General features: G+C 41.5%; 1 protein-coding gene across 15 annotated transcripts in view; it reads left to right on the top strand.

Moving 5' to 3' along the window:
- Window positions 1–20,012, top strand: part of MYT1L (myelin transcription factor 1 like) — a 264,817-nt gene that overhangs the window by 219,302 nt on the left and 25,503 nt on the right. For 11 of the 15 annotated variants that reach the window (XM_033143037.1, XM_033143039.1, XM_033143041.1 and 8 more), the window contains 5 exons: window positions 625–872; window positions 4,972–5,208; window positions 7,701–7,822; window positions 8,203–8,265; window positions 8,766–8,834. In XM_033143037.1, coding sequence (XP_032998928.1) covers window positions 625–872; window positions 4,972–5,208; window positions 7,701–7,822; window positions 8,203–8,265; window positions 8,766–8,834 — 739 coding nt within the window. The remainder of the gene's footprint in view (window positions 1–624; window positions 873–4,971; window positions 5,209–7,700; window positions 7,823–8,202; window positions 8,266–8,765; window positions 8,835–20,012) is intronic. The other 4 variants (XM_033143034.1, XM_033143033.1, XM_033143028.1 and 1 more) reach the window with 1 other exon arrangement.

Here is a 20,012-nt window from a genome sequence, read left to right as displayed (position 1 = left end):
AGGTTCAGCTAATGAGGGGGTGCCTTCTTAATGTACTGTTTAGGTTACAACACATTCAAAGGCAACACAGAGGAGATCAAGCATATTATCTTCTCGGTGAGCTTTTTTTTCTGTCAGGCCCCCAGAAAATAGTGTGAATTAGGAGCTTTGTGCAAGTTCTCCCGTTTTCCTGGGGCGGTGCTTTCCTTCTTCTCCTGCCAACAGTTAACAGAGGGTGTGTGTGTGTGTGTGTGTGTGGTGTTTTTGTAAAGCCCTCCTTATAGTGCATTGTGCACATTTTGCTTTCTATAAAACTGATCAGAGTGTTGCAACTGATCAGAGTGTTGCTGCAGAATACTCTGGAGATTATCACTCTGCTTCTTTTCAGTATCGCATCCAGGTTTCTTGTGCAAAAAAAGCCACACTCAAGTATCATAAAATCATCAGGAATGATTCCCTTACACACACACACACACACACACACACACACACACACACACACACACCTTGGGTTTTCCCCTCCCTTAATAGTCTTTGCAGTTCCTTTTGAACACCATTCTCTGCAGATTGCATTGCTTTTTTTTTCATGTACGTGCATAAGTGCCGGCCCTTTTGAGTCATCCATGTCATATTTCCTTCCCACAGCAAAACGTTACTGTAAGAACTCGAGCCCAACTAGCAGCACAACAAGCAGTTATGCCCCTAGCAGCAGCAGCAATATGAGCTGTGGAGGAGGCAGCAGCGCCAGCAGTACCTGCAGCAAGAGCAGCTTTGACTATACCCATGACATGGAAGCAGCACACATGGCTGCTACTGCTATACTGAACCTTTCCACTCGTTGCAGGGAGATGCCTCAGAACCTCTCCACTAAACCTCAGGATCTCTGTTCAAGGGTAAAAACAAACAAACCTGTGCCTCTATATCTCTATGTATATTTTGTTTGTTGAATGGGGAAATGCATAACGCTTTATTGTCTGCACTGGCATAATACTAATCATCTATGGTAAATACAGCAAGAGCTTCCAAGAATGCTTAACTTTGTTCTCCGTATAAATTCTAGCAATGACATCTTGTAGCTTTGCTATGGTAGTCCAGCAGCAACCATCTGATATGATCTAGCTCAGAATACAGAGTTTAAAAAACAGGGTGGAAATGAATAAAAAAGCCTGCTGTTGTTGTTAAATGTTTCCTTAACTGGTGAGGTCTGCTGAGACTACAAAGGTTATGTCAGCTGAATTTGATGAACTGTGTGTGCTATAGCTTTAATGTGCTTATTGGTGTATTTTTAAAAAAAGTTAAATTATGGAAAGTAAGAGTGGCTTGGAGCAGCAGAATTAGGCTCCTGAGTAGGCCTACATGGGGCCACTTTCAAATAAACATCAGCAGGGCAGTAGGAAGATTAGTGACTTTGCCCCACAACTTCAAACTTCAACCACACTCTACCTTGTATGTTGCACGTCTGTTTTGTGTTTTGTGTGGTGCTTGTGTCTCCATGGAAACTGCTGTGTCCAGTGATAAATATTCACTTAATAGTGTCTTGAACATATTGAAAAATCTGATCTAAGATTATACAGATTTATGCTTAGAAATTAAGAAATGTGGCTTCAAATGTATGCTTGGGTTTAAAGGTGGGCCCTGAGTCTGAAAAGGTTGAAGACTTACTGAAGGTAGATGTTCCATTTCCATGGAAAGCTGTGGCCCAAAAGTGGAAGTCTGCGACTACCCACTTTTAAAAATAATAATAATTAAGTATATTTATTTACAGCTTAACATTCCTTTGTTTTCATGCATTAGTGTCTTGATGTTGTTTAATAACTGTTCTTCCCAACCCTGACCCTAAGGAACATTCTGTGTTAGCAACTAAGGCTTGTTTTCCACATTCTTTGGTGTGGGACTTGAAAATAGCTTTCTGATTTCTCATTTCTGAGAATCTCCCCATGGTGGTAGTTGAGATCTGAGGGTTCTGCCCATGTTGAATGGCACATCAGTAGTGGGGACTCAGAATTACTTCTGTTAGTCCTGTTGCTAAAGGCAAAGGTAAAGGGACCCCTGACCATTAGGTCCAGTCGTGTCTGACTCTGGGGTTGCGGAGCTCATCTCGCGTTACTGGACGAAGGAGCCGGCGTACAGCTTCCGGGTCATGTGGCCAGCATGACAAAGCTGTTTCCCATTGGAGGTTTGGGAGAGAAAAAGAGATGTATACTTAGCTATGCTTCCCAACAACATGAGGAGCTAACGCACCCCTACTGACTAATCTAAAGGCCTGTTTTGCTTGTGTATCTGACTATCTGTACACAAAGATGAGAACTAGCTAGTCAGAACCACACTTTTTACACACAGAGCTAGGCATGGAGGAGAAATCTGCCAAACCTGTACTCCAAAGCAGACTCACCTGATTCGATCTGGGAGAATCATCATATCTGGATCACGCATCCAGCTTGGAATCCACAGTCCTTTATGGGGGCGGCGGACTGAGGACTGCACTGTGTTTCCTCTGCTCTTCTAAAAATGATTTCTGCCCTTTAAAACTGGGTTGAAAAATAATAATGTTTATCTAGCCACCCAAATCATGGGTGTCAGCTAGTGTCAGGTTCCTTGACACCCCCTCACTTTGAATGCAGTAGAGTAAGTACAAATACCTGGAACAAATATTTAGGTGCTAAAAAAACTAAACCCCACACCATGTGGATTTTAAAAGACATCCCCTTAAAAATTCACCTAGAAACAGGACAGGATAGACTTTATTCTATCCTCATGCAGATTGAATTTAAGTGTGTCTGTCTGTCACTAATGCTGAGAGACCTTACTATGAAAATATAAAGCTATCCCAGGTGTCTTCAATAGCCCTAGTACACAGGCTCAGCACAACACAGTAGTGCTGCACGGCCTGACACCAGCTCATAAGTTTTAGTGAACACTTAATAGATTAAAAACCACTTGGCAAAGCCTAAAGGAACTAATTACAAAAAGAAGCAACTCTTACAATTAGGATCGTGTACTTAAATAATTAAACGGGACGCGGGGGGCGCTGTGGGTTAAACCACAGAGCCTAGGGCTTGCTGATCAGAAGGTCGGCGGTTCGAATCCCCGCAACGGGGTGAGCTCCTGTTGCTCGGTCCCAGCTCCTGCCCACCTAGCAGTTTGAAAGCACGTCAAAGTGGAAGTAGATAAATAGGTACCACTCCGGCGGGAAGGTAAATGGCGTTTCCGTGCACTGCTCTGGTTCGCCAGAAGTGGCTTTGTCATGCTGGCCACATGACCCGAAAGCTGTATGCCGGCTCCCTTGGCCAGTAACGCGAGATGAGCGCCGCAACCCCAGAGTCGGACACGACTGGACCTAATGGTCAGGGGTCCCTTTACCTTTACCTTACTTAAATAATTTATTCAGACTTTAAAAAAGAAAAGAAATAAGACTCTTAAAAAACACACATTGTGAAGAAATTTCATTTTTACAAAAAAAAAAAAAAAAGTTCAGAGAGTTAATGAGATATTGCTTGTTTAAAACCATTTCCCAGCAAAACTATGCTTCCTTCATGAGACCACTAGATGGCTATACAAACAAACAAACGCTCAGAGGGTGAATCAAACCAAGTTTTTGAAGCTATAAGTGAACTTTGGGTCTGGCAAACATATTATGCTTTTTGCAGAGAAATTTTCTTTAACAAAAGATAAAGATAAATGGATAATACAGCTTAGCCCAAAAGTAGCTATTAGAAATAATTAATGTCAATTTAGAGAAAAGGAAGAAGCTTTTGTTTTCATCTTGCTTCAATTCATTGTGTTATTATACAGAAGAGAGGAAAACCTATTTTTCCCTGGCATGTAATATTAATCCAGTTTAGGTAGAAGAAAATTAGGTAACATCACTGGGAGATGTTGTATTTTCTTTTTTTAAGTTAAAAGAGGATTCCCCCCTTCCCCAGTGTTTTCCCCTTTTATTAAAATCAAAATGGTACTTCTGGGAAGGTAAATGCCACACTAAATCACCATCAAGGAAATAATCAAGTTTAGTCTATTAAAAACAGTATACAAGCAGGATTGTGATGCATGATTTTCTAGGCAATAAGAATGGGAAAATATTTTCTCTTGGAGTGTCTTCTGGAAGCTTTTATTACTGTGAGGAAAGTAGGTTGCTAAAACTATGAGGAAGCAGAGCCTTTCATGCCACGCTTGAAATAAGATTTCTTGGGAGAAGGGTCTTTCTCTCTTAACATATGAATTGCTGTGTGCATTTTGGCTTTAGGAAAACAAAGGTTCAAAGGTGTGTGTGCGTGTGTGTGTGTAATATTTTTGCTTCACTTGCAAAAGGAAATAAAAGAGGGAGAAGGAAAGGTAGAAAGGCGGAAAGAAAATGCCTCACTTTCCCTGCACACTTCCTCAGTCGCTGCAGGGAATGTCAGTACCAGTTTCATTTCCCCAAGCTGAGATGATTATAAAGGAGGACTTTGTAGAATGTAAAGGCAGTTTATCACTGAATGTCTGTGATGGGGTGTCTGTGTGGTTTGAATGCATTTCCACTTTATATGGAGGTGGCAAGCACAGTACAAAGACCCTAATGGGGGCCAGTCCCATGAAACTGCCTGTTGGTGTTACTGGTTGAGAATGGTATGTTTTTTTGGTGTTTTTTGTTTAGTACTTAAAACGTCTCTTTTCTGAATCCATAGTTGCTAGCATTTGAAAGGTTTGCTGATGTTTAACATTTAAGCTTCTGTTGTTGATTGCTCACCTAATTAAGGCGCTCCAGGCCATATCAGATTCATATAGTTGTTAACTCAAAGAACTAGACATGTCAAGGAGTTAAAATCAAGACAGCGGAATTTGCAACAAGAAAAGGTTTTGCAGAGATTTCTTTTTATTATACAGCAGTGTTGCCAGGAAGCAGAATTGTAAATGGAGCACTCCTTTTGGTTAAAACTCTGTATGTGCTGGGAAATAATTGATAACAACAAACTGAACTCTATACCCTTGGCATGTGTGTGTGTTTTTAAACAGAACCCTGATATGGAAGTTGATGAAAATGGAACGTTAGACTTGAGCTTGAACAAGCAGCGGCAACGAGATGGTTGTTGCACCATTTTGACGCCCCTAGAACCAATGTCGCCACAACAACAGGCTGTGATGAATAACAGGTGTTACCAGCTGAGCGAGAGTGACTGCTGGGATTTGCCGGTGGACTACACAAAAATGAAGCCTAGTAGGATAGATGAAGATGATTCAAAAGAAATCAGTGTATGTCTCTTTCATGCTTTGGTCCATTGAATGTCTAAGAACTGGTGGTGGTGGTGGTGGGGAAATGATTTACCCACAAGAGGCTTTGGTTGACATCTAATCAAATCGTTTAACTAGAAATTGTTTTACTAACTATGTGCTCATTTTCCATATCCTTCCAATTTCCATTGCAGAAAGTCACGGTATACTTTGGTTATCTAAGTTCAATTTAGAATGAACACAGGGGACTGCAATTTAGTGCAACTGACTTGCCTAGCTTATCAACTTTGCTTGTCATATTCAGGGATATTAAGGAATGCACACGTATAGAAACTGCTTTGCTAACAGAGCAGAATACATGTCACATAGATAGCCTATTTTTTGTCCTTATACTGTAAAAAAGCTGTTAGCCATTCACCATAATGTGGGGGAAAAGTAAACTGAGTGGGCAACAGAAAGAGGCTTGGGATTATTTGTGTTCTTGTTGCTGTGATGACATTGTAGACACTGAAAGTGGTAGTAAAGAAAGAAGACTAAGTATCTCGTTAGTGACTATATTTTCATTACAAATTTCCAAATGATAAAAAAGGTAGAATGTGCTGTGTTTTCAATTGTTGCTCAGAAAGGAGGCTTTTGGTAATCATCGGTGCTGCTTTATTTATGATGATGCTGTTTATCTTTGTTAGGTTCTAACTTTTCCTTAGCACAATTTATAGTCAAGCTTCTGTAATACAGACATGATCTTACAGTCCTAGACTTTAGTGTCAAGGAATTTGGTGATGGTACATTTTGATTGCCTGATCTTATATGCACTTTTCCTCTGCTGTCATATCAATCTTTGTTCAGTAAATGATGGTACAGCTTCTTCTTTTTTGGGGGGGGGGGAACCTTAAATGAGACGTGATGGAATATGCTTTGTATACATTATCACTAAAATAGGAGAAAATACATAAAAGATAGTAGATGCAAAGCAAGCAGAAATTTCATATTTTTTATTAGACTGCCATCTACAGGAATTTTTGTGTCCAAGCATCTCAGCTCATTAATCTGAACATTTCCAAATTTCCAAATGTGTGGAGAGCTGTGAATTCTAACCTACAAATTGTACTTAGTAGGAACAGTAATTTAGAACTGAGGCATCATTTGTGCATATAACTATGAAATATTAAATACTATGTTTGGATATTTAATTATTTGACTCTGTTATTATCTTTGCGTTTTTCTGGATAATATATATATGGGAGAGTAAAGTCTTCACATATGTTCATTCTACAAAAAAAAAAACACACCAGTGGATTTTTGTACATAACTATTCATAAAATGAGGGTGGTTGATACTGATACCCAAAAGAGCAACAGAACAAGCATTTCACAATTTCCACCCCAACGTGGTAGAAGTTCTTATACCTAGATTCAGAGTTCCTAATTCTTGGCTGTTTTTCCATGCTGCCCCATATTACCAAACATCTATATAAACAGCACACCCAATTTGCCTGTGGTTTTGACACCTCAAAAATTTTAAAGTTTCCCACACATCCATTTGAATAAACGTAGGTGAATTCTAAATCGGCAACAAATTCCCTTTCACGCATTCTAAATTACACCACCAAAAAGTGGCAATTTTTGGTTGCAGGTGAAAATGGCAACCATTCCGTGTAGCTATTTTATGTAAGAATCTCATCACATGGATTGGGACTGCAGCATGTAAATAAAATACACGCACACCTCTGTGTGCAGCTGAGGATGAAGAGACTTCTATGCAATAGGACCAATCCATGCCTTGCACAAGTGATAGCAGCAACGTGAAGCTCCCAACAGATGGAATGAACTTTGAGCAGCTACCACACTACTGTGGTAGCCTATGAATCAGCCCTAATACCTCATAATGGTCACCACCACATAATAGTCCTAAGCCTCCCTTTTGGTCCCTAAAATCGATCCCAAAGGATTCACCGTATAGTAGTCTCAGGGGCATTCTCAACGCACATTCTCTGTACCAGCCAAAGGCGTGAGGGGAGCAGGTGGGTGAGAGAAGCTGTAATGAGTGATGCGCAAGAGACTTGGATTGCACCAAAAACAGTTAGTAGCAAATAATAAGCAACGGAAACATAAGTATGTTCGTTAATAAAGAATTGTTTCCTCACGTAATGGTTGCACCTCAGGTTTTTCCTCACATAATGGTCACACAGCCTGTTTTTTTGAAAGGAAAAATCAGCATTAAAACATGCAACCATTATGCAGTGAAATACGGTATGCACTTAGAATCGTTTGCTCACGCAGACTGTTCCTCTCACTTCATCGTAGGGGATGCAGTCTGCAATCCTTCCAAAGTAGTGATTTGCTGAAGGCGCAGGGCATCCAATTCATATGTGAAAGTATTTACTCCACTGAAGTGAATGGGATGACTCTTAAAGGTGAAGAGGCCTTGTGCCCAGAAGATAACATTTCATTGGCATACCTCTATTCATTATGGCCCACTATTTAATTCTGATTAATCTTCATCCTTGCCTGCAGCCAGAAGACTTAGATCCTTTCCAAGAGGCGCTAGAAGAACGAAGGTACCCTGGCGAAGTCACGATCCCAAGCCCTAAGCCCAAGTATCCTCAGTGCAAAGAGAATAAAAAGGATTTAATAACGTAAGCATAATGTGAGGTGAAATTATTTTTTTACTCCTTTTATAACCTTTTCCTCTCTCTCTTTCGTTGTCTGACTTGAATAAACAAATACATATATGCCTTGCAGTATGAGCATGCAGCATTTGCAGCATATAAATGTTTCAGACTGTCAGTTAAGTTTAAGTGATGAAGCTAACATGGTATCTGCTTGTCCCTAATGATGCTATATCGTACTGAGACGCCATTTTCATTGAATTCTGTTCATTTTGCAGCTTTTTTGGTAGGATGCTTAAACCCCCCTTGCAGACATTGCAGCTAAACTGGAAACAATGAAACTTTTAAAAAGTATTTTTAAAACATACTTACTATTTTGGCTGTTTTTTGTTTTTGTTTGGTGGCAGATGTCCAACACCAGGGTGTGATGGGAGTGGTCATGTGACTGGTAATTACGCCTCACATAGAAGGTGTGACTTCATTTTTTTCATGGTGGATTCTGTCTTTTCAATTTATTGTTTTCAGCTTACCTCAACAATGCTGTCAAAGTAAAAATGTTGAACTATGTGTTAACCCTTTGAGTAATAAGTGTTGAACTTAAGAGCATGCCGATTTGTGTGTTGTATAAACGTCTTTTTTCTTTTAAGACTGCTACTAAAACATTTTTAAATTTCCTAAAACTTTTTCAGATAGTTAACCCATGGATCACTAATGCTTTTTTTTGTTGTTATACCTACAAATTTAATAGGGGGAAAATCTGATAACACCAGCAATAAAGCTTTATACCTAAATATATTCAGAGGGTTAACTTGTGTTACAAAATTCAGTACTGCAGCACTTGCCCGCCCCATCGCTTCTCTGCATTACAATATTTTTTTTATTAATTTAATTTTTTTAACGTTGTGTTTGTTTGGAAGGTCTTAGTTTAAAAGAAGGTTGACTTACATGGCTATCCTGACCTGTTTTACAGTCTGTCTGGGTGCCCGTTGGCTGACAAAAGTATTCGAAGTATGCTGGCCACAAGCTCACAGGAACTCAAGTAAGATATAATTAATGCCTCTCTTTTTCTTTTTAAATTGTTTTCTTAGCAGTTGCAAACAGAAGTTTCCGGAATATACCTGTAAGAGGATATTGAACAAACCTACTGATACACTACTGAGCTTCTTATGGCATGTGGATATTGAACACTAACACAGACTATAACCCATAGGCTGTGGGCGTTGTCGTGTCACAGGTTGCTGATTGCTGTGATGTCACAGCAGGCACAGGCTAGGCAGAGATTCATAGCCCTTATGGATGCCATGCTATTCATCCATGATGTAGGAGAGCGCCTGGGGTGTTGTGTTTTAAATAGGAAGCTGTGGAGACCTTAGAATTACAATAACATTAAAACAATGTTTTTGAAATTGAACTATTGGCCTTCTGGTGCAGAACATTTGAATAATTATTGAGCTTGTAGTAAACAGTTGTTGAGCAGATAAAAACAGTTGCTCTTTCAATACATGAGATTTTCAGGTCGGTTTTGTTTCCCTGTAGGACAAATAAATTTACTTGGTGGAAGTAGGAAATGCAAACCTTAATGTTCATTTTTGTTTTAAGTTTCTTAGTGTCCTATTTTCAGTGAAAGATTTGAAATTAGAATAGCATGGTGCTAAATTATAATAACACTTCATATCTGAACTGCGGGCAACTGGAGCCAGATTCCAAAAAGCTGAATGGGGTTGGAGACGGATCCTTCAGTGGAGTTCAGAATCTAACAAGTCTGACATTTGGAAGGAATTAGAGTAAACCAAAGGACACAGATAAGAAGGAAACACATGGCAGCAGGATCAAGAAGGGTCAAGGCCAGAGGTCTCCAAACTAAGGCCCGTGGGCCAGATAAGGCCCAAGGGACTCATTTACTTGGCCTGCAGCAACCCCCGCCACCGGCTGCCGCCACCCGCTCTTACCAGTGTGGCGCGGCGTGGTGCAGCTGCCCACTTCTGGGTCAGAGAGCACCGGAAATAGCTTGTGCGCATGCGTTATTTCCGGTGCACATCCAGGTTGGAGGAGACCCCTGCACATGCGCACAAGCTATTTCCAGTGCTCCTCCGACCCGGAAGTGTACCGGAAATAGCATGTGCACATGCGTATGGGCGCGCGCTCCCCCGCCCTCCGATCCGCCATGCGATCAGCGGTGGAGACACCGGCCCAAGGTGCATTAAGTTTGCTGACCCCTGGTCAAGGCTGACCCCAGGTTCTTTATTGCTTGGGTGTAGTTGAAGCATTTTGTTGGCATCCCTCTGTTTCAAGAGACAATGGAGTGTGCCTCTGAGGGTGAAGTCAAAGCAATGGAGAATCACAGCACCTGCTGTGGCTGCAGAAATTGGTAACTCATAATTGCTGCCTCCCACATTGTTTTTGCTGTGTTAGCAGCACCAAAGTGACTTCTCTAGGGGGCAAGCCTGAGCAGTGTGTATGGAGGTCCTGGGCGGCCCAGACGACAAGACCCCCCTCTCAGCACCATATTGGATACCTATGGCCTATAAAAACAAGATAAATGAATGATGTCAAAGAAATTTGCTAGTACAGAAGCAGCTAGAGAGAGCTTTCCAAGAATGATTTTTATGTGAGTACTGAAGACATGAAGAGCATCTGGCTTTGGGATATGTCATGGATAAAATCAGAGTTGTATTCAACTCTTCATAATGGTATTTATAAATGGGAACACACTTGAATTGGTATAAATAAGTTCAGGTGTCCCTTTGAAGTTTAATCAGGTCTTTTTGGCAACAGAAAGAATTCCAAGCACCATCACAACGGCTATCAAACAGAGATGGTCCCACTTAAGAGACATTTTTCTTAAAACAAAGAGCAAATCAGTATCATCTGTTTTTGCTTTCCCTGTGACTTTATTCACGTCATAAACAACAGTTTAACCCATGAGTCCTCTGAACAGTCAGTATGTACTGTATAATGAAATAGTTCAAATAGCTTTTAAATCATTTCCCACAAATGGTTTTGATCAAAACTCTGGGAAAGTATATTAATTCCACAGAGAAGTACCTAAAGGACATTAGAACTAAGGATGCCATCACTTTTGCTGAACAAAGATCCAATATGCAGTTGATTATTTTTTTATGTGCTCATAAAGGACTGCTTCTTGGGAGAAAAGCAATGACAAACCTAGACAGCATCTTAAAAAGCAAAGACATCACCTTGCCGACAAAGGTCCGTATAGTTAAAGCTATGGTTTTCCCAGTAGTAATGTACGGAAGTGAGAGCTGGACCATAAATAAGGCTGACCGCCGAAGAATTGATGCTTTTGAATTATGGTGCTGGAGGAGACTCCTGAGAGTCCCATGGACTGCAAGAAGATCAAACCTATCCATTCTCAAGGAAATCGGCCCTGAGTGCTCACTAGAAGGACAGATCCTGAAGTTGAGGCTCCAGTACTTTGGCCACCTCATGAGAAGAGAAGACTCCGTAGAAAAGACCCTGATGTTGGGAAAGATGGAGGGCACAAGGAGAAGGGGACGACAGAGGGTGAGATGGTTGGACAGTGTTCTCGAAGCTACTAACATGAGTTTGGCCAAACTGCGGGAGGCAGTGAAGGATAGGCATGCCTGGCGTGCTCTGGTCCATGGGGTCACGAAGAGTCGGACACGACTGAACGACTGAACAACAACAAAAGAACTGACAGCATTGGAGGGAGTCTAGGCTTTTAAGCACTTGCAAATGAGATATTTAAGATGTCCATGAGATAGACTCAGTCCTCTAACCTCATCAATCAGAGAGATGGCTTTCTTGTTTCAGCCCAGTTACCACATATTTATTAGTGTTGTAGCAGAACTGGTGCTTCCCTAGTGAGAGTGTGGAGCTCTGTGGATCTATATTTGGGCATCTTCAACTTGTCACTTTTCGATTCCTGCTCCAGTGGGGGAATGCTGTCACTTTCAGAATGGAGCATAATGAAAAAGATAAGAAAATCTTATTCTTCCATTTGTAGCAGAAACAAGAGAAGCTCTGGGTATTCCAAGATGCACTTTTTGGCCTGTCTGGTTTATTACCTGAAGGTAACCACCTACTCCTTCATTCTGAAGATTTGTTAGGAAGAGACAATCTCAAACTCCTTCTTTGATTCCTCTGTCATTACCAGATGGATATTGCCTCCTGGATGTCTACAGTTCTCCTTGCAGTAAGCTTCCATACTGAAACGATAAAGATCTCATTGCCACATCTGATCACCAATCAGATCTGTATTGAAAATGATGAGGTTGATCAACTGACAGGCTGTTCTGCCAGCTTCTCTGCAGTTTTCATCAAAATATCAGCACCATAACTTAGAGCATCTCCGGAATGTCAGGATTCAGTCACATACCAGTATGTTAAGTTTGCGCATTTAAAATGGATTGATACGCTCTGTCGCCCTTGCACACTTTTTTAAAAAAAGAAGTCTTTTTGCAGCTTGGGAAGTGACAGGGTAATGCACTAAAAAGTGTGGGATGAACAAATAAAGGTAAAGGACCCCAGGACAGTTAAGTCCAATCAAATGTGAGTATGGAGTGCAGAGCTCATCTTGCTTCAGGCCGAGGGAGCCGGCGTTTGTCCACAGACAGCTTTCCGGGTCATGTGGCCAGCATGACTAAACCGCTTCTGGCGCAATGGAACACCATGACGGAAGCCAGAGCACACGGAAGCACTGTTTACCTTCGTGCCACAGCGGTGCCTGTTTATCTACTTGCATTGGTGTGCTTTCGAACTGCTAGGCTGGCAGAAGCTGGGAGCAATGGGAGCTCACCTCATTACACAGATTTGAACTGCCAACCTTCTGATCAACAAGCCCAAGAGGTTCAGTGGTTTAGACAGGAAGACACATAAACACTTTGTAAGCAAATTAGATGAATGCAGGACAATGCTTATCTTCATATGCAGTGGTACCTCGGGTTACATACGCTTCAGGTTACATACACTTCAAGTTACAGACTCCGCTAACCCAGACATAACGCTTCAGGTTAAGAACTTTGCTTCAGGATAAGAACAGAAATCGTTCTATGGTGACGCAGCAGCAGCAGGAGGTCCCATTAGGTAAAGTGGTGCTTCAGGTTAAGAACAGTTTCAGGTTAAGAACGGACCTCCGGAACGAATTAAGGTCGTAACCAGAGGTACCACTGTAATCACCCTGTAAACAAATCATCGTGAATGCTCAATAAAGACAAGATGCAGTTTAACCACCATGTAAGCATTGTGCAAGGTATTCGGGAAGAATTAATAGGGCATCTTGAGGGGCCCTAATTAAAACTACCAAGGAGGAACAAATCTTCCCAGCTGGAGCAAGCCCTGGTTTTCCCCACCTGCCTCCCTCCTCCTTTCTTCTGGAATCCATCCTACAGAGCAATTGGTCATAGAAAAGCCCCAAGGGAGGGTGACAGGAAGGAAGGGAAAGCCCTGAAGTCAGCATCAAGCACCAGGGGATTGTGCAAAAGGTCCCATTCTTCATTTTGCAGCAGCAACAAGAGAAACTCTGGGTATTCCAAGGTGTATTTCCCGGCCAATCAGATTATTGCCAGAGTACTATCACCTTCTCCACCATTCTGAAGATGTTGATGTGGAAGAATTATCAGGGCCACACACATAAAAGGAAGTAAGAACAACAAAACAAAACACCCCTGCAGGCATGATGACCAGTGCATGGACTTCAGTAAAAAAAGGCTCCACAACTGGAAATACTCCAAAGTGTGGCATTGGATGGCCTTGCATTCCAAAACAGGCGCATCTGTGTCACTTTGCCAGTGGAACTGGGAGACAGCTGCAGGGCCAACAATATCAGAAGACAAAAACTAGAAGCTGTGGCAGGCTTGTTCTTGGGAACTCGGGTACCCATGAGACAAGCGAAAGGCATCAAGCTTAGAGAAGCAAAGCAGTAGGCTGGTGAGGGTGTGTCAAGCATTCTTTCCCACTGCATCCTTCTCTTCCACCTTCCTGCCAGACATACAAACATACATACATACATACATACATACATACATACATACAAGAACCGCTGCTAAGGAAAGTCTCCATGCTGCCCTTTCCTTCCCTAATTTTCTGTCAGGAAGGCGGAAGCACCAAATGCAGCCCTGAAAACAAGAATAAGTACTTGTCTTTTTCATTTCACCAAGTAAGGGCCCTTCCCTTCCACAGGTTGGATGGATGAAATTCATCTATGCCAATAAAAGTTCAGCTCAAGCTTGTTAACAGTTCCCAGAAGGCTTATCGACAGTTATTCTTGTCCCGCTGCCTTCCACTAGGAGGAAACCGCTTTTTAGCTCTCAGTTGGCACAAACAGTAATTTGTGTTTTCTCCGAATTGAAGTCAAACAAATAGACAATTAAACTCACATACAGTAGATACATTAAAACCAAGAGGAAAGAGAAATACATCAAAAACACCCCACCCTACTTCTAAAAGGCCACAGATAGTTAAAGGCCAAAGGCCTGGTTATAAAGGAAGACAGATATAGACATATAATGATGGCACCACAAATGGGAAGTCACTGCAGAAAAGGCCCATTCTCATGTTGCCCCCCTCCAGGCCTCTCGTGGAGAGGACACATGAAGAAGGACCTCAGATGATGAGCGCAGGGTCTGGGAGTGGGTCAGTTCATATTGGGAGAGGCAGTCCTTGAGGTATTGCAGTCCTGACCTGTTTAAGGCATTATGGGTCAAAGCCAGCACTTAGGGCCTGGAAACTAATTGGCAGCTAGTGTAGTCGGGCCAGGATTGGTGTCATTTGCTCAAACCATCTTTCCACGGTGAGCAACCTGGCAGCTGAATTCTGCACCAGCTGAAGTTTGTGGATAACAGTAGACAACAGTAGCTAGACTATCCATGTCCAGATATGGATGCAACTGGGCCACCAACTGAAGTTAATGGAAGGCATTCCACACCACCGAGGCCAGCTTAGCCTCAAATGACAGCAGTGGATCCAGAAGTACCCTAAGCTGCATACCCGTTCCTTCAGAGGGAGTGTAATGCCATCAAGAGCAGGCTTCCTCCCATCCATTCAGTCTAGGGAACTGCCCACTAACAGCGCCTCAGTCTTCTCTGGAGTGAGCTTCAGTTTACTAGTTCTCATTCAGTCCATTACATCCACTGCCCAACCTACAGATGTAAAGGAGAAGTAGAGCTTTGTTTCATTGCTGACAACATACTCTAAAATTCCAGGTGAACCCACTCAGTGGTTTCAGGTAGATGCTAAGCAGCATGGGAGGAGGGAATTGAACCCTGGGGAACCCTGCATTGAAGGCCCCACGGGGCCAAATGATATTCCCCAAGCATCAGCCTCTGAAAACGACCATCTAAGTAGGTTTGGAATTACCTTCTCCTGGTGGTGTGAGGGATTTACTGGTATCTATTTAGTTTCTGTCAGATAATGACTAGTCCCTAACATCCTGCCATGCTTCCTATATTAAACATTTAAAAGGCCTGAGCTGTTTTAGCACTGACATTATTATTATTATTATTATTATTAGTAGTAGTAGTAGTAGTAGTAGTAGTATCATTATTATTATACTCCTCCCATCCAGCTGGGTTTCCCCAGCCACTCTGGGTGGCTCCCAACAGATTAAAAACAGAATAAAACATCCAACATTAAAAACTTCCCTAAACAGCGCTACCTTCAGATGTCTTCTAAAAGTCAGGTAGTTGTTTATTTCCTTGACATGTGATGGGAGGGTGTTCCAGAGGGCAGGTGCCACTACCGAGAAGGCCCTCTGCCTGGTTCCCTGCAACCTCACTTATCGCAGTGAGGGAACCGCCAGAAGGCCCTCAGAACTGGACCTCAGTGTCTGGGCTGAACAATGGGGGTGGAGGCCCTCCTTCAGGAATACTGGATCCAGGTATACTGGATTAAAGGTCACTTTAAGGGTCACTTTAACACTTTATAACTTTAAAAATGGTTTTACATTTGAATTACATTATAGGCTATATAGGCTTGCAGCTTCTGAATAAAAAATTATCTATAGAATTACAGATTATAGAATCCATGATGCAGTGCAACTGTGATATAACTGCATATGCATAACAACATCTGGTACTCAGAAGCAACCATTCCTGTATATAGTATGTGTGTGAGAGAGAGACAGAGACAGAGAGAATATTGATGCATAAAATATATATATAGCCAAGCTTTCTCGTGGATTTTATAGTTCATATGCTACAAAACATTTGGTAATGTTTAATATAGGGTGCATGGTAGCACATAATGAGGCAGAATAAATCCAACAGGCCAGGCAGATTTTTCACAGAAATGTATTGCTGGGTTGAATGGATTTTATTAGAGTTAGGGGTTTGAGAGGGCAAAATATGATAGGATATGATGTAAAGAACAGTCTAATTGAGTAAGAATAAAAGATGGCTCACCTTTCATTTGGTGGAGAACTACTCTCCTTGCTAAGTGTAGTTTTCAACTTGTGCAGATGTGGCAGAACACACCTTTAAAGTCCAGTGAAGTCTTTGTTGCAGGCTGCACACGCATGTATTCAAGCTAGAGTAGATCATTCTAGCTTGATGCCCTGCTTCCTTTCCCAATTGCACAGGTTAGATAAAAGGCAGGGCACTTGATTAATTTCTAATCAAAGGGTATTATACATTTATCCACCTGTGATTTAGCTAGTATGTACTGTTGGTTTAATTTGATAACTAGCTAAATACTATTATTGCCTTTTTTTCCTGCAATGAGACTGTTCAGTTAATCAAATCCAGAGTGCCAGAAAGTACTTTGATACCTATCATTTTATTCTTCAGCAACAAAAGAAATCTACATATATTGATTTAGCTGTCATCAGCCCTTCTTGCAGTTGGTGCTGGGAGTTATATAAGAAAAAGAGACTAATGGGAAATGCCTTGTTCCTATTTTGTCAGGTTGCTTTGTGGATCTCGATTGCCGGCTGCAATCCTGCCACCATGTAGGGCCACAGAAATCTGGTGTGCCAACAGTTTTAGTGCTGTGTTGAGGTTATTTCAATTGCATGTAAAAGTCAGCAACCAAGAAAGGGGGGGGGGGTGAAGAAAGACTAAAACTATGTGGTTGATCATCACAGAAAGGAATTACTTTGTGCACAAGTCCTACTGAGATGAGTTTCACAAAATCACGAAGTCAGGGAAATGCATTCTGGTGGCAGATTCCAGAAGCCATTAATTCTGATTTGGGAGAAGACTCTTGAGAAGATGATAAATGATCCAAAAGTGTCTCCAAAAAAACCCCGTCTCATGCTGGATCTTGCTTGTGCATTGATCCAGATTGGTGATGTCACCAGCCTGCAAGAATTTGCCAGGCTGAATTTTGGAATTTCTCAGTATATCAGGTGAGAGAGAAGTTTTTAAGCTCTGTTTTTCGGTTTTCCAAATACATGGAGTCTGACGACCCTGAGTTAATAATGAATATTAGTCCAATGAAAGAGGTGGTTAATACTTCATTTATCCCCACTCCCTGGCATATGATGCCTTTTGCTAGTAGGTGGTTCCACCTTGAAGGCTCTGCCATTGTCAGCCTGCTAAATAGTCCAGCAGCCTTCTGTACTCGAACCCAATTGCGGACAGTTTTGTGGGCGTGTGGTTCAACAAGCAAAAAAAAAAATTTCCTATGAATAATTGGAGTGTGGATTGTATCAACATTTGGGCCAAGGCACAGAGCTAGTGCAGTAACACTGTACCACTGCAGTTTGCAGGTTAAAGTACACAGTATGTTTTTTCCTCCATGACAACTCAACAATTCAGCATTTGTTTTCACTCTACAAAACATAACTGTAATTAGTTTAGTCACTGTCTTATGCCATATCTATGGGCATGAATGCATGGACAGATGGAGTGTGATTGAACCCAGTGGCCTTCCTGTATTCATCTGTGACTCTGAACAGAGCCTGCATAAGCTTCAGGGTGAACATGAAGGTTCTGTCGTGTGGCCAGAATAGGCAAATGCCCCCTCTACCAATCTGTGTGTATACCAATGTTACAAACACTGTTGATCCCCATCCAAGTCCTGCAATGAGCTTTACCAACCCACACAACCCCATAAATAGGGTTTTTATTACTGTGATATTAAGATGCCTCAAAAATTGCGAGGGGTTTTAAGCAATTAAAATTATTAGTAGGGTTGGAATGATTAATGACGAAGATGCAGGAGGAAAGGGGAAGGGGGAATCTATGGGGGATTTATGGAATTCTCTTTTTGTTTTGGTTGTTTGGCAATTGTTTGTAAATTTCAATACATGAAAATTAATTTTTAAAAAAAATTGCAAGGGGTTTTGTAACAACTTTTGCAATTCAGAAGTATAACTGATCTATTATTTAGGCCATGGGATTATAAGTACAAATATGTAAAAGCAATCCCCACCTACTAGATCCCAGTACAGCATATCAGTACTGTGGCTGGTTCACACAATACCTGGCCCAACTGCATTATGTTGGAGTATTTGCCCTTGCCTCTGTATAGGCAGTATACAGTGACAATGAGTCTTATGGAAATATTCTACTAAAATTAGTAAAACTGATGGTAAACAAAATGGAATAAATCTATAGCACAGAGAATACTTGAAAAGATTCATTGGCATTATGCACATATGTGCAAGATGGCCACAATTAGGCATTTGCAGTGTAATCCTGGACATGTTCAGTTCAATTATGAAGTTCTTGGAAACTACAGCCACTTCGTACATGACATTTTTGCTACACAATCAGTATGGTGTATGAGAAAATAGTTAATTTTGATATAATTTTATGAGTTCAGTATCTCCTATACGTTGGTATCTGGTCTATAGTTTCTTTGTGCAATGAAGTTACATAGGAGTACGCAACTCTAATTGCTGTTTTCTTCCAAGTTACATGTGCTTAGGAATATTAGTAGACCGTATAAATAATCAATTTATTTGTCAAAAAAACAAACAAATCATCCAGGCCATAACAAAACAATATTATGTACATTACATATATATATATATAACAATTTATTTGACCGTCAGTCAGAACACAATCATCCATACAAATTTTAAAAACCTGAGACAACTCAGAGGGGTTTACACTAAAACATACAGTAAAAGTAAATTATACATAAAAACCCATATCGATACCATCGATTTTGACCTTACGCTGTTTAAGGGCCAAAAAAAGAAATTTGGCCACCTCAAAAGCTGTGGTGCCAGTAAAATTATTCAGCAAAAACGAAACCTGACATTCTCCATCTACCAGGCTAAGGTGGCCTAAGAGTGGAGCTATCAGTTTCTGTCTAAGAGCAACATAAAATGGGCAGGTCAGGAGAATGTGTTCGGTTGATTCAACCTTTCCCGAGGCACAGGGACAGACCCTCAGAGCATATGGGACTCCCTTATATCTTCCCAACAGGACCTCTGTTTCCAGGACGTTTAATCTTGCTGCTGTGAGGAGTCCCTCTCCTATTGCTACTGCTTATTTGGTGGCATAATGCTTCTAAACATGGAGGTTTGTTTATTTATTATTTAATAAGATCTGTTCATTTTCTATGCCTTAAAAGGGGAGCTGTCAAGATCCAAACCAGTCTCAGTTGTCTTTTAATTCTATGGAGTTGGTCAGGGACTGAGGAGCACGACACCTCATCCTGCAACTACTCCCTTTTTCTTAATCCCACAAGGTTCCCTAGTCTCTCTTCTCCGTATCATCACAGGTCAATATTGCCCCTCTTTTTCTCTTCCACATCCCTCTCACCCCTCCCCTCTATTTTTACTGGCTGCCCCTTCTCTTCCCCCCTTTATATTCCTGTTATCTGAGTCCATTTTTTATGTCGAGGACTCCCAGGACACCCCCCAAATAAAGACACAGTTCACACCAATTTTTGTTTTTTGTTTTTGGCATAATTTTGGCCACAACTTTATTGATTACAGTATGTGAGTGGTTGCTTAGGCATTGGTTAGCGACTATCTGTTTCCACTTAGAGGTCGGAACAGAACTGACATCTGCAAGCCTGCGAAACTCAGTAAGGGAAAACATTTTTGGGGAGAGAACAGAGATGGGTGCCAGGCTCTCACCTCTCCCCAAATGCTCCCAGGGGCTCTTGCGTGGCCCTAGCCCCTTGCCAGGGGTTCGGACAAGAGCATGGCGAGCCCCTGGATTCCTTTAACGGAATACCCTTGCAACATCATCATTGGAGGGGCTGGCACAGCCAACCATACCCCCTCTACCAACCAAAATTAACCAATGCCTAACCGCAACCTTACAAGTTGTGACGA

The sequence above is a fragment of the Lacerta agilis genome, chromosome 3 (assembly GCF_009819535.1).
Source record: "Lacerta agilis isolate rLacAgi1 chromosome 3, rLacAgi1.pri, whole genome shotgun sequence".
Taxonomy (NCBI): Eukaryota; Metazoa; Chordata; class Lepidosauria; order Squamata; family Lacertidae; genus Lacerta; species Lacerta agilis.
Note: the sequence above shows the minus strand (reverse complement) of the source record. Positions and strands in the feature narration are given on the sequence as shown.